This window comes from Diadema antillarum, unplaced genomic scaffold (genome assembly GCF_040938485.1).
Source record: "Diadema antillarum isolate AM-2024a unplaced genomic scaffold, OU_Dant_1.0 seq00002459_RagTag, whole genome shotgun sequence".
NCBI classification, from domain to species: domain Eukaryota; kingdom Metazoa; phylum Echinodermata; class Echinoidea; order Diadematoida; family Diadematidae; genus Diadema; species Diadema antillarum.
This window is the reverse complement of record NW_027273066.1, coordinates 224,181-239,795: the sequence shown is the minus strand read 5'-3', so window position 1 is coordinate 239,795 and position 15,615 is coordinate 224,181. Positions and strand designations below refer to the sequence as shown.

Genomic DNA, 15,615 nt, shown 5'->3' with positions numbered 1-15,615 from the left:
GACCGTAACTTTCCTCAATGAACCGAAAGCCTTTGGCAGGCGAAATAAATCATTCGCACATCAAGTTCTCGGTGAAAGAGATTGTCAAAAGATAATTTCGTCAAAATTCTGTCCACAAGTTGACAGAGAGCGTCGCGGTACGCTAATCAAAAGCAAATGAAGAGGTGATGGGCATACACGCCTGGGCTGTTTAATCGACGGTTTCTCGGCGCATTTTTTTTAAGCACCACACTAGAGTAATCATCAGGGCTTAATACTCGGGCAATCAAAACAATGATCGGTGTTAAGGCACCGGTCGCTAACAGGAGAGCACTACGTTCATCGGACTCCAGCAGAAAGAAAAAAGAAATTGCTTGAACCAACTGTTTCGATTTTGATACGGTGGTGTTACGTCTCCTTCATTGGTGAAGATACGATAGTAAAGTATTTCCGTCAGAGAAATAAATAGTCTATAATATAGACCATTACTGGTGTGTATGCATTACAACAGTAAGACCACCCCCCCCCCCCCCCCCATCCAACAGCTTAGAAATACACCTGGTCCAATATCACAGAGAGTAAACAAAGATTACCTTGATATATTTGGTGTAATGACGAGGTATATTTCACTTTTCTAGAAAGTTGTACTCCTAATCCTGACATACCCCTCTAAATCGATTTTCGTGGAAATCGACATGCAAGTACCTCCTTTAGAGTTCCTCGAAGAACTGTCTTGCAGGCCAGCTGCCGTCGGCTAAAATTAGAAAAACAAATTTACTGGCAGTTACACGAAGGTGTCGATATCACAAATGGCGTGAAAACATCCGTCGCTATGACTACACAAAGTTAATCAATGCGATGTGTGGCACGCTTATCTTAATTGAAATCATTACTGGGTACAAAATCCTTGTTGACTTAAAAGAAAAAAAAAATCTAATTTCATTTGCCTTTGAAAGGAGGTTTGAACACCATCAATCTTTATAACATTGCTAACAGTTGACAATCTTTATTATGATGATTTGGATAAGAGTAAAATTGACACTATTTCGAGCGTTACAACCATTTCCAGAGTTGCACCACGTATCATTAGCAGTAGGTGGAGACATCGCAGTATTATTATTATTATTATTATCATCATTATTATTATTATTATTATTATTATTATTATTATTATTATTATTATTATCATCATCATTATCATTATTATTACTATTATTATTATCATTATCATTATTATTGTCATTATTATTATTATTATTATTGCTATTATTATCGTTATGATTATCATTATTATTATTATTAGTAGTAGTAGTAGTAGTAGTAGTAGTAGTAGAAGTTGTAGTGGTGTAGTAGAAGTATTAATAGAAATAGTAGCAGTAGAAGTGGTAGCGGTAGTAGTAGTGACATTGATAGTTGCAGCATCAGTATAGCAGAAATAGCAGTGGTATAGTAGTAGGCCTTATAGTGTAGTCGTAGATGAAGTGATGGAGTTGTAACAGTAGAAGTAGTAGTAATCATTGTATAGATTGTTTTATACCATTACACATTCATTTGCATAATGCATTAGGTACTATTCTTTATTGTGTGCTTTAGTTTTTGCTTCTTTGATAATATTTTGATATTTTAACCTTAATTCAGAGTTTTTGACAACGTATTTTGTACTTTGTAGGTGGTAAGCAGAACTTTTTTTTTCGTTCAGAAAGCGAACGTTTGGACATTGGAGAATTACATTGACCTCGGGGTTAATAAAAAACACAAAATGTAACTATTCGCCTTAGAATACAATACAACGTGACCCTTCACCCCCTGAAGCTTGATCAAGTCGAAGATATCTAAGCTTAGCAAGTTGCGAAGCAGAGTTATTTGACTGAAAGTAGACTTTGACATGTGTTCAAAAATCGAAAGTTCGATTCGTATCTTTATCCTCTTCCCTATTGCCATAGTAAAGGAATCTTTCTAAATCGGAACTTAGCAATTTTTCATTCTTTTAGCTGTATATTCATCATACCTTTAACTCAAGCCTTTATTTCTTTCTTGTTCTGACGTTCCTGACGTTTTTCAAGGGCATTCTTTCTTTTTCAAGATAAGTGTAGATTTTTTTTTTCTCAAAAGTAATCATGTGACTTTACAAGAGCATCATGATAATATTGCAATATGCAATGTATATCAGATATAAAATCGGTAAGACAATTGATAAAGACACATGATATCTCATTGATCTTCTATTCATTGTTCAAACTGGAACCATGTTGCTTCTTGGCAGATGCACTCGGCAAAAGGTGAATTTCTCTGAAAGGGTTATACTAAACATTTGTGCTTGTGTTTGTTTGTCCGTCTGTTTGTTTGTTTGTTTATATGTATAGGTCTGTATGTGTTGTACACCTTATATATTATGTCTAGCTAATTGCTTTTTGATGTTATTTAGTCTTTTTGTCCACGAGGAGACTGCAATATACAAGCTTAGCTTTTTAGCATGTCTCCTCCATTTCCTGCAACTTTAGTTTCAATTCAATTTTCATTGTTTACTTTGCTTTTGTGATGCGTAGTATTGTCAACTTCACGTATTTTTCTTTGTTACTACGTTGCATTGATGTTGTGTTATTTTGTGCATGAAATTGCTGTTGGAAATGAAATAAATGAAATGAAAATGAACGTTCTTTCACAATCTTAATGTCAGGATATGTGGAAAGAGTAAAGGGATCTGGGCCCCGTTTTATCAAAAGACAAATATTTCCTAACCACACAGGCAGCCATAGACTTACAGTTGAAATCAACAATATAATCAATTCTAACTCTTCATAAAACAGGGCCCGGGTCTGCGATGATGTCGTGTTCATTTGACGCACACACTCATTTTCCATCGAGACCCACCGGGTTTTTCTCTTTCCAAGAATCGTTGATAGATGGCGCCATCACACAATTTCTTATCCGCCGCATTGACTTATCAGTCCTATTCTAGTGTGTTTGTATGGAAAAAGACAACTCGTGGGGGGAAAGAATGGTGCATATGAAGAAGGTTTCCAAAGTTTATGCAAATACCTTGGCCTTGCTCTTAAACAAACGAACGCTAAATCTCATCGTGCACACCGTTGTGTTTGTATATTTGTGCGTGTGTATCTTTTGCTGTGGTTGTGTGTAGAGCAATATTATTGCTAAGAAATGGCACCTGCCAATTGAAGAAGCACACACAACCCAAGAGGCACGCCTCACCAAATTTGTCCAATGCCATCGAATTGTACAAAAATGTCAATTCAGGTGATTTCACACAAAATCAGACGTATATCTGCATGTTCAAATAGATAGTGTCGAAATTCATAACATACTAATCTGCTAATGTTATGCGTTGCTTAATTCCTCTCATTGTGAAAAAAGCAACGATCACGCACTGTTTAATATGTGTCTATGATCATGCAACCAAAGGTCTGGTTCTTTCAGTGTCTTAAGACTTGTGAATGAACCATCTCAGTTTTGCGTCGTTCTCGCTCTGTATCTTAACTCCGTCACTACCATTGAAGGTTTGTTGGCCAGTACTGGTGTTGGCCTACATTGGGCAAGAACATTTTTAGTTGCTGGTCTTCATACACTTAAAAGGAAGGACACTGATCCAAATCAGAGTCTATCTTCAAAATTTAACCGTCGATGTTCAGAGTCATAAAATAAATTAAAATTGCTGGGGATCATGTTGGCGTGATGCGTGTATGTATGAAGTAATGACTCGATTCTTAAGCCGCGTACGCGAAGCTCGCACAGTCACGGGATATACCTTTTATTAGGACACGTGACATTCTTCCGCTTCAAGGTAAACATCAACTCCCGCCCCTCGGTAGTAAAGTTCAAAACACACCAAGGACGTACAAAAGTCAGGTTAAAACTAATAGTCCTAACCTAAGGGTGAACTTCGGAATTCAATTAAACACAGCCACGACAGCGTGTTTTTTTTTTTCATTCTCTAAAATCAAACCATGATCTCAAACAGCAATCAAGGGAAGGATTATGTCGAGAAAAGGATAAGACCTATTACACACGATTTCGGGATACCGTAGAACGGGTTCGCCATGGCAGGTGGCCGCGACAGCAGTATACAGAGTGAGGGCAGCGAGGCTCTCACCGCCAAACTTCGGCTCCACTCCCCGCTGGCGAAGTGCTTCCTCGCCGAACTCTTAGGAACATTTTTGCTGGTGGTGAGGCTATTACTTGTGACTGTTTTCCTCCTACATCCACTTTATTTGATTTTCGCTGCTTCTTTAACGAAATGTTATTGCAATACTCCCCTGTTTACCCGTATGTTCAATAGTTACTGCTACTTTCCTACAGTACGTTTATTTCTTCTCTACGCCTTGATCGAGATTAGGAAAGCACACACACACACACACACACACACACACACACACATACCCAAATAAACAAACAAACAAAGACAAACAAACAAAACAACAACAACAACAAGCAAACACAAGATCGAGCGTTTAGTCTAACGGTTTATCTATACTCGAAATATGCTAGCCATACCCCAGGTTTCCATTTATAATGAATTCACAATATGTACAGAGAATAATATCATGATTTCTCTCATATTATGATTTCTTCTTCACACGAAGTAACAATCTTTGCTTTTACATGTTTCACTCGATTGCATTTCTGTGCATGAAATTATAATTTGCATTGTTGTGATTTTGCGATTGAGCTATGTAAATAACCTTAAACCATGTGTTTAGAACGTGACTATGCAAGTAGGCCTACATTGGTTCGGTTCACTTCAAGGTTTCTATCTATTTCTTCTATTTCTTTCTAGTGCCATTTTAGCATTTCCGGGGTAAAAAGTGGGGACCCAAAGTGGTGACACCTTATGTATTCCTTTGTATGGTGCAAAAAAAAAGGGGACGGGGCGAGCCCCAAGCCCCCCCCCCCCCTCCCGTTTCCGCCGGCCCTGGTATAGGCTCTATAACTCAACGGAAGACCCTTGGCTATTACCCAGTGGCGGATCCAGAGGGGGGCGCAACCGGCGCACGCCCCCCCCTTCATTTTTCGTTAAAAACAAAAGAAATAAAAGGAAAAAATGAAATGAAACCCGGAAGTGGCACCAGAAATATTAGTTGCGCCCCCCCCCCATTTACAGAATTCCTGGATCCGCCCCTGTTACCTGTAAGAACCAATTTCCATCTTCATACAACAACACCTTAAATTTCCCTTTCTTTCTTCTGCCTATAAGCAAATTCTAATTAAAGTCTACTAGCGCGCTCATGTTTCGGTATAAATGTAACTCGTTTCGCCTCTCCTAGTGGGGCAATCGCTGGGCGTAACCAATCCAGTACTTATAAGAACAGCATACCCACAGGCACATAGACATATGTCATTATGTATTCAAAGACACCAGCACCCGACAATAGCCATGATAGCTAACTGCCCGGACCACCCGGGCCACAGCTGCTGTGGCCCGGTGATTCGGGGCCACTAAACCTTTATGTCGGGCCACCAATTTCCAAAAAGGCTATCTTTTGGTGGCCGATCGGGCAAATATGACTCAAAATGTATTGCTATGTTTCCTATCATTTCGGGCCAATACATTTCTTTTTCGAGGCACCAAATTTTCAGATTGAAATATTTCTATAGTGGCCAGAACGGGCTACCGGAGAAAAATGTAAGCGATGTGCCCTGTGATTGTAATATCAAAATAGACGTAAGATATACATGCATACTATGTTTGCGCCTCGTGCATTAATGTGTATGTGTATGACCTTGAGTGGGATAGAGGTAGAAGAAAGAGAAAAATAAGAAATAGAGAGAGAGAGAGAGAGAGAGAGAGAGAGAGAGAGAGAGAGAGAGGGGGGGGGGGGTTTAGGGATGCCGAGAAAATCTAAGATTGCTTTCCGCACTTCGCAAGATATTAAGGCAGACTCATCATTTTGCAGACAAGCTTATATTGTGTATGCGCATCTGAATGTCAGATTTCAATTTCGAGAGTTAAGTCTCAAGTGGTTGCCATGACTACGGAAGTTGCTGTTTCATCTCTCTTTGCCTGTCATGACGCTCTCTCTCTCCCAGACTCTGTCGAAAATAATTCTCAAGCAGCTAGAAATTGTGAAATCCTCCTGGAAAATGGATACAACTGTGACGTCTTTTCCTTTTTTATTTCTTTAAGTCAGATTAACGAAGCGGAAAAGTACCAATACCTTTTTTTTTCAAAGCTTACACACATTTCAATGCGTCTATTTTGGTTGGCCAATACAAGAAAGACCACTCAGAACATATTCCTTAATACATACCACGCGTACTGCAGAAGGGATTGCATTACTACCACACGCACATTATTTTCTCTACCGTAGCATCCAAAATTAGAAATAATATCCCTACCGTCATCATTTTGACGCAATCACGCACAGTGTTGAGCCACTAGCAGTACTGGTTTCTTTGCAAGACCTAGGCCACGGCGCAATTCACTTTTTTTTTTTTGGTAAATTAAAATCTTCATACATGAGAAAAAACAACAACAACAAAAGGAGATGAAAATACGTATTCTGGATTACAAAGTATGCACTCTTGTGTATGATAATGTCTTATTCAATTGTTTCAATGAAGATACCAGAGCTAGGTCGAAATTCCTGCTGAAGACATGCTCGACCTGGCGAAAACAACATTAGTTATGAAACTAATAAAACACACACACACACACGCGCGCGCGCGCGCACACACACACACACACACACACACACACACACACACACACAGAAATAGAGGGGGAAGAGATATAAACCGGTAAAAGGGATACTATAGGTACGCCGCAGCTACAACTGTACGACTGATTGGTGGTCCATAACCTTAATAGTTTAATCTGCAGAGTTGTCAACTGCTTGGATATGGTGAAAACTCATTAATGTCAGAATCATGTACGCTGACAACAATGACCAAGCATCTCATTGTAATAAGTCTTGTTAGATTTCAGTCTACACAAATCACAGTGCTTAGAAATTACCCTTTGGTATGTATTATGTTTATGTCTGAGGGCATTTTGTATGTTTTTATGTCTTCAAATCTGAGTCTAACTCCTTACAGCAAGCCAGTCTTACCGGTTCAGAAGTGCATAGGCTGAGCATGCTGAATTTCATGTTTAGGAGAAGTCATATTCAAGGACACATTCTTACGTCTAAACATTCACTTACACAGAGATGTCGTTGAAGCAGCTCCTCCAATTGACAAATCTTGGAATAACAATTCATCAAGCTGCCTCTACTTTTATCACCCCCTGCATTAAGGGGGCCAAATAAATCAATCGTTCTTATTGAATTACAGTTGATCGGCGACGGAGCCATAGCGCAGGTTACTCTCAGCAAGCTAAATGGCAACGCTACGGGGTCTTTTCTCTCCATCAACTTCGGCTATGCCCTCGCTCTCACCATCGCGGTCTACGCATCCGGCGGGGTATCAGGTAAATGCACCAGCAGCTTAGGCGGGCTTTGGCCCACACTCGTCCCTCTTTTCGGTTTATGAACCGAGAGTGAAGTCTGAAGGTCTACCTTTCTTGTTCTTATATAAAACGTATAATCGCCTTGAAACTGGTTCAAGCCCTGCTTAAAGTGAACACCTACGCAAAACAGAACGATCATGGACTGTTACAGTTACACTGAGATTAGAAATAAAGATTATTGAATAACACTTTAATGTAAAAAGATGTATGTGCCTAATAAATCTGGATGGTGAACAGATCATTCTTGATTACGAAAATACCCCGACATTTAAAGAAACAAAATGACAAAATTGCTGACTTATTTAATCTCTTTTACTATAATATTTTACGGTACCGTGCCCAAGTCTCTGCACTCTCAGTTGCAGATGCTACATCTTAAAAAAGGTGATATTTCTGCCTAACGGTGTTTCAGCATCAATAGTCTCTATTCATTCTAAATGAGTACATAGAGCACATAAGTGATTCCACTTTTCAAGAAGGTTATTTAAAGTTTAAAGGGGCTGTGATACTGGCTAAGGTGGGGATTTATGTTTTTTACATTCCTAAGCGAGATAATGAGAAACCTCTCATGAAATATGAAAGAGCATGTAATTTTAAGAAGGATTTAACGTTTATTTGATGAAAATTGGTTTTCAAATGGCTGAGGTATCCAAAAAAGTGATAATAATTAAAGACTACAGGCCACGCCTTTTATTAGGATCTCTTTGTTTCACCTTGTTTTGGGATATCTCAGCCATTTCAAAACCGATTTTCATCAAGAAACTTTTGATATCCGTTAGAATTGCACGCTCTTTAATATCTCATAGAGTGGTTTCTGAATATCTCGCAAAACATTAAAAGCTAAATCCTCACCTCGACCAGAACTGTACACACCCTTTAATATTGTGCTAAATCTTTCTATATCTGTTCGTATAGGAGGACACGTCAACCCAGCCGTATCTCTTGGCATGTGCACGCTGGGTCGCTTACGTTGGGTCGCTTTGCCTGTATACTGTGTCGCTCAGCTCGTCGGGGCCTTTTTCGGGGCTACAGTGGTGTATGGAGTTTACCTAGGCACGTGACTTAATTGCAGTAAATGGTGATGAATATACACATTTGTTATCACGAGTTAACTTTTACAACATGACAAATATATGCAAACAAAGACACTGTTTCAGGCTATGGACGAACCGGTTGTGTTTATTAAGAAAGAGTGTCAGTGCGCGCTGGTAAGTTTGCTTTTCGGCGTACACTGAATGTGCAAGGTGTGTGTGTGAGTGGGGGGGGGGGAGTAACATTTTGCTGCAGTCTAAATTCATTTGAACAATTTCAGAAAAAAAAAAATCACACAAGCCTTCCCTCTAATTTTCCTTTGTCAAATTAATTGAATAATACTGAATTAAAAACATTGGCCCGTTTGAATAACGTCAATATGCCTTACAATAATTGTCAAAATAAAAAGGTCAAAAAGCCTAGTTTAAAGATTTTGGTACAATCGCCTAATCCCTACGTCAGAGCTTTATCAGCCTTTTCCTCCTGCTTTGTCACAATTGCTTTCCGTTTTTCCCCAACATTTTTCCTTTTCCTTTCCGTTCGCCCTTGTTTTAATTCTTCTTATTCCTCTCCTTCATCTTCATAAGATTATAATCCAAAAATCATTATCTTCAACATTGACGATCTCTATCATCTCCTCTATCATGTCTGGGTCTTGATCTCTCTCTCTCTCTCTCTCTCTTCTTGTATATGTGACCCTACACGACAAAACACACAGAAAGTTGCCAGACATGAATTTTTAGTTAAGAGCATACTCTGAAAGAGCAGACTTTAAGCTTTAAAATGATGTATAACTCAAATCAAATGGACTCTCCTAACCTATCTAAATATTGGAAAGAAAGCACACACTCTGGAAAAGTGTAAACTGAGAAATGAGGCTCTGAAGTACAGTGTCTATTCAAGCGCTAAATTTTAACCAAGCCGTGCTGGCTGTGTGATGGATGGGACAAAAACAGGATGTAAAACCACTGGAGTAACAATAACGAAGGGATAATCAAATTAAACTGAAATTGAGCATGCCTTATCAACACACTCGGTTCTTAATTAATGCCAACGTTGAAAGCAGTAGCATCATCCTTTCAAAAGTTATAGGAGTTGAAAGTGGGGAGTGTGTACGAGGTTTTTAAGAAATGAAAAGAGGACTCTAAAGACACATTTAATCACACTATTCTGCAAAGAAAAAAATAATAATATTTGAGATAAACTGCTAGAAAATACACTTTCTTGCCCGTTTTATGATCCCAAATTTTAGCATAATGTAGAAGAAGACTTGCTCATCCAGAAAATACGAAAAAGTCAAGATCGGCTCTGTTGACCCATTTCACCTATTTTCAGTCCTCACACAAAATCAATGCGTGCGACTTTTTGTTCGTTTTGTGATGCACGGTCACATATATTCTCTCGTTCTCCTTTTTGTTTTTGCTCCTTTTTATTCTTTCTTTTTGTCTATCTTCATCATTTTCTTCTTACTTATGTGTTTTCTTATAGTGCTATTTTGTTCCTGTCTGTTTGCTACTTAATTCCTAGTATCGTGCTTTCATACGAATGATTTCTTTTTTCTGATGTGTGTGTAATTATAGAACGTGATCTTCGTTTCATTAGATGCAATCGATGAGGTTGAAGGTGGAAGCAATAACAGAACAAGTTTGACTGCAGGAATCTTTGCCACTTACCCCGAGCCATACCTCACGCTGCAAACCGGATTCGTTGACCAGGTAAGTCCAGCGCAATCACTGTCTCGAAAGAGGGGGTAAATATTCACCATTCCAACTATAAGATAGATGAATAGATGGATAGATGAAAATAGGCAGGTCGATGTATAGGAAAGGGATAGACGGATAAGTAATGGATAGATTAATGAATGAATAGACGCATTAGTGCATGAATTGAGAGATATATTTGAATGAATGAATAGAAGAATGATAAATCAATTATAAAGATGGATTGGAAAGTTCAAATGATCGAGCGTTAACGCTGCTAACGATCCATAAATGAAATCAATTGAGTACTTCTTTGTGTAATTTGATGGATTCTTCTGATACCCGCTAGAGATTGCGTCTTTTTTTAGTCTGGTCTGTCGTAATAGGCAGAAAGTTTAAGTGCCTTCGCGCCGAATTGACGTCATCCGGCCAAATCTGCTCAATCTGCAGAATGAGACTGCAGTTAGCACGCCACCAACGACGAAACCCGATGAGTGGTCAAGCCTTCGTTAGATTTTATGTCTCACCCGGTTTTTTTCTTTTCAGAGGCATAGAACTATCAAACATTTTACGCACACATCGCTTCAAACTCACTTTCTTTCAGATGAGGAAGAGAATGAGAGGGGGAGGGGGAGAAAGAAAGAACAAAGTAATTGAAATAGATAAAGACAAACAGACAATAAACGGACACACAAATGATAGACGCAAAGCCACGTTGTTTGACAACACACATATTTAAGAACACGATATTTTTTTCTAAGAGGTAAAGAGACACGGGATGCTCCCAAGTGGCATGGCGCTTAAAATGTTGTGGTACTTATGGAAGAGCATGGTTCACTACGAAAAGATCGATCACTCAAAACATTATCGTAGTGCCGCCAATCTGGGTTCAATTCCGAGAGATTCAAGACATTTGCCCATTCTTAAAGATTATATGTCTAAGTCTTGAACATAAAAATTATTATGGTTAAGCTTACATGACTACAAATGCAGCGTAGCTTTGTTGCATTATATCATTGACTCCACACAGTCCCTGATATCTAATTCCTTCCATTCTTTTCGGCTCGATTTCTCTTTTTAAGAATAACTCATCCTGAAACCAAGAGAATATTAATTAGAGGGGCAGAGTGTAAATTTTCTTCAATTTGTCTTTTACTACAAATGGAATTTGTAAGATTGTTACATATTGTGATCCGTAATTTAACAAACTTCTCTGGGAAAAGGAACCACGGGACACAACCTCGATTAATATTCTCTTGCTATCATTAATGCCTTCTCTGTCTTGGACTACTTAACATAACAATGTTGGAATTTCGGAGCTTGAGTATTTGTTTCAGATTCATCGTGTCACTGTCGACAACCAGGGACAGCCTGGTGGTAGTGTTGCTGCTCGGAAAACAGAAGAGGACAGGTTCGAGTCTCGTGGTTCCCTTTTCAGACATTTTTTTTTTTAAATAATAGATCAGTAGCTGGGAGGGCAGTGAGAAAAATTGAAGAAAATTCACACCTCAATAATTCATCCTCTCTGCAAATTCAAGGTAAAGATGCAGGTCAGTTGGTTGTAACTGCATTCCTTAATTTCAATTTGATCATGCGAGTGTCTTTTTCTCTTCTTCTTCTTCACAATAAAACACAAACCATGAACCATCGTATATGAATCGTAACAAAAACACGTAGTTAACAGGTGATAATCCCACTGTATCTGTGCACATCACCCATGGTGAACGATATAGTTTAGTTTGTCATGCTCGCCACGTTTCTACCGTTGTCTATTCATTCTTTGTTGCTTTTTTCCTTCCAGAAAGATAACCACATCATATCTTTTCCGATCATTATCATTATGTCCTCTCGTGAAAAACAGGTTGTTGGGACAGCGCTACTCGTGGGCGGAATATCGGCAGCTTTCGACAAGTACAACACCAAGCCGCCGAGCGGTCTCGAGCCGGCGCTAGTTGGCGCCCTTCTCATGGCTATCGGGCTGTCGTTCGGCTACAACGCCGGCTACGCCATCAATCCGGCGCGAGATTTCAGCCCTCGGCTCTTCACGGCCATGATTGGCTACGGGGACGAAGTGTGGCTAACGTACGTAAACCTGACCACTGCTGCGATAATAACAAGTATTCTTCTCCACATTGCTGTCTCATATTTCATAATGGAGTTCCCACAAGGTTACATCTCGTATCCTCTCGCATTTATTTACGTTCTGCCTACACAAAAATTATTGTCTTTTCTTCTTGATGGCAATGGCATCATTCAAGGACACTTTGAAAAGACCTTCTGTCTTTGACACACTGTGTTATCAAATGGTATCGGATGTTAATTTTCTGAAGGAACTCATTAAAAAACCTCATTAATGCGTTGGCTAAAAAAAAAAAAAAAGAAAGGTAAGACTCTGAGATCATCTGGGGTTTTTTTTCAGCCTGTGAGGATTTTTGAGTACACGTCACGAGACTGGCACCCACGAGTCATACAGCCCTCGAGTCATGCAGCCCTCGAGTCATACACCCCATTAGTTCGACACTATGCTAACAAGGCCCCCGTGTTGTATTTGTCGAACTCATTAACTGTTTTTACCTAGTGTCGAACTCATGGGCTTTATTTGCGTAGTGTCGAACTGATGGGCTGTATGGCTCGTGAGCTGTATGACTCGTGAGCTGTATGACTCATGGACCTGTTTTCATTGTCGAACTCGTGGGCTGTTTGATTCCGAGGTGTCGGTCTAGTTGGATGACCCCGGATTTTTATCCCTTGTGGGTATCTACTCTCGTTATCACAAGCATATTCAAGTAATTAATTTGATAAAATAAGCAAGGCAGGTATTTGTTCTATCTCAACGCTGCATTAACTTTTTGATGGTTATTCATAGTCAGTCCTTGGCATTTTCCATTTTAGGGAAAATTATTTTGGGCAAATTGACAAGAGAATAAACTCACTAACCCAAACAAAGCCAAAGGTGTTGGCATCTTTTCTTTCTCAAACCTTTACAAACTTTCGTCATTGTAGATTTAAAGACATCATCAGTTGATTTTTCACTAGCTGGGGTTACCTAATTTCAGCTCAGATTATCATTGGGAATGGTGAAAGGAAGAAAAAAAACTGTGTGATTCTATTCATTTCACTTCAGCCACAGTGATGGTCTCTTTTAGGCTTCTTTTAATAGTGAAATCTGTATTTTGGGTATCCACTGATTATGATCATGGGAAGATTCACCCCTCCCCATCGCATGCACACACACACACACACACACAAACACACTCACACAGCACACATTCAACTCACGCAATAATACACACACGCACATACACACACGCGCAAAACCATACATACACGCACATACACACACAAACACACACACACACACACCCAAACTCCACTTTACAGCAAAAGACTGTCGCATAAAGAAGAGTAAGACTTCATATTTGTTTCTTCGGATGTTTGTTTTCCTAGTCACCGAACACTCTTCCTAGTTTGTTGTTGTTGTTGTTGTTGTTTATTTTCTCTCGTCTTTTCCCTTTCCCGGATTTGCAATCATTAGCTCAGCCATAAAGAGTAAAGAACAAATAGACGTTTAGGGCGGTCAGTGCACTTTTCGTGGTGTCGAACGTAAAACGCCACTGACAATTCGTGGCACTTAAGAAATTCCGTCAATCATGGCGCAGAGTTAAACTCCCTCGGTCTTCATCAAGTCCAGAATTGGCGGGCACCACCGATCAATGCAAACGTTTATGCCCCGTAGGTAATGTTCTTATATTCCCAGAAGTAGCTCCTAATTGTGTTTTGTGCGGATTCACTCGAGAAAATTTGTCTGTGAATGTCACTGCGACTGCATCCAAGAATTAATTGCACTTTGGGGGGAATACGTCGATTTTTGATTTTTTTTTACTGTTCGGTATGTAAGCCCTTGCCGGCCAGACGCATTTTATGTAAACACCAAAGGCCCAGAAATCATACTGATAAGTTGATGACGTGTGTGCACTTCGGAACATTTTCTATTTTTTTCCTTCTTTTTTTTTTGGAATGAAAGTAAGTTTTATTTCCATTTACCGGACATCACGACCACAACATCAAACTAGCCGTATCTGATTATAACATGGAGCAAAGATTTGACTATTGTGCTAAGTATCAAAATCTAATCTTAAATCACGCGATGTAATATTTTAATTTGAGGCAGAAATGCAACTCGTCAATATGTGTATTAACCATCAATGCACATTTCGTCCAATTGAGGGTATTATAGGATCAGCGTTTTATTGTTATCATTGTACTGTTTTCTTTTATGATTTTTCTGTTTTGGTTTCTGTCTGTTTGTTTGTTTGTTTTGTAATCAGGCCATCTGGGGATCAATTCTGGTGGATTCCAGTCTTAGGGCCACTCGTGGGCGGACCGCTCGGGGCGTGGATTTATCATCTGGCAGTCGAAGCCCACCACGATGTCAACAAGAGACTGGACAGCGAAGATGGGAACAGGCCCCTGCTCGCAGGCGCAGAGTAGCTAGCTGCGGAAGAACAACTTTGTCACAGTTTTGTCGAAAATTACAGCATCATCAAAGCCCCCTTTTGCTACCCCAGTGAAATCCTTTCGTGTAATCCTGCACACTTTGAACGTCAGTGGAGTAACAGCCGATGAAAGATTGGACGCGAAATGGCGTCATGGCAGGTGCAATACCTTTAATTTACTCCACAATAATGGCAAGCTGAGGTACCTGTAACATCACCTTAAAAATATGAAACGGCTTGTGCTCCCATAATATACATCGGTCAGTGTCATTCGAGCTTAGTTAGCACAATGACTGTGATCATATTTTCCACTTTGATGGTCCATTCAGCGAGGGGATAAGTAGCCTTGATAATGCCTTGAGAATACAGTACCTTGACACGCGTTCATCTAATTTGGACACGTCCAACAATCGAACACGAGAACGCGATGTCTGTTCAAAAACCAATGATGAAGCTGTATAGTATACAATGTTTCTGTTTGTTTGATCGTTTTGTTATCGTACGCCCTGAATCGCTTCCTGTTTATCGCCTGATGGGAAGTAAATGTGGGTGAAAAGGCGGGGGGGGGGGGTAAAGGTTTCTTCGTAAAATATTTAATATTGGGTCAGTTTGAAAAGGAAATCACAATGGGTTAGAGACGGCAGCGGTCGTCGTACCATAATGACCATTACTTACGGCTTGCGTGGTAGGCTTTAGCAACCTTGATATCCTCGGCTACCTAGCCCACTCGCTGAAAGCGTCCCGCTGATTAATGTTCCAATTTGCACCACCTGCCACTCCTGCCTGCCATAAACCGGTTTGGGGGTTGTGGTTTGTTTTTCCTGCAGCTCCTTCTGATTTGATATCTCTTCTTTTCCTTTTTTTTCCCGTCTTTTTTACGACATACACGCACCGGTATAACAGCGGGCCTTTTGATACTCAACGGCCACGCAATCGCTCTGAACGT

The 15,615-nt window shown here is 39.7% G+C and overlaps 1 protein-coding gene across 1 annotated transcript; it reads left to right on the top strand.

Annotated features, from left to right (window-relative positions):
• The first annotated feature begins 4,034 nt into the window (after window positions 1-4,034).
• On the top strand, window positions 4,035-14,664 carry LOC139714827 (aquaporin-9-like). The gene is made up of 6 exons (XM_071626484.1): window positions 4,035-4,160; window positions 7,267-7,402; window positions 8,357-8,494; window positions 10,076-10,188; window positions 12,035-12,255; window positions 14,502-14,664. The coding sequence occupies exons 1-6, from the start codon at window positions 4,035-4,037 to the stop codon at window positions 14,662-14,664; spliced, it is 897 nt and encodes a 298-aa protein (XP_071482585.1).
• Window positions 14,665-15,615: the final 951 nt, after the last annotated feature.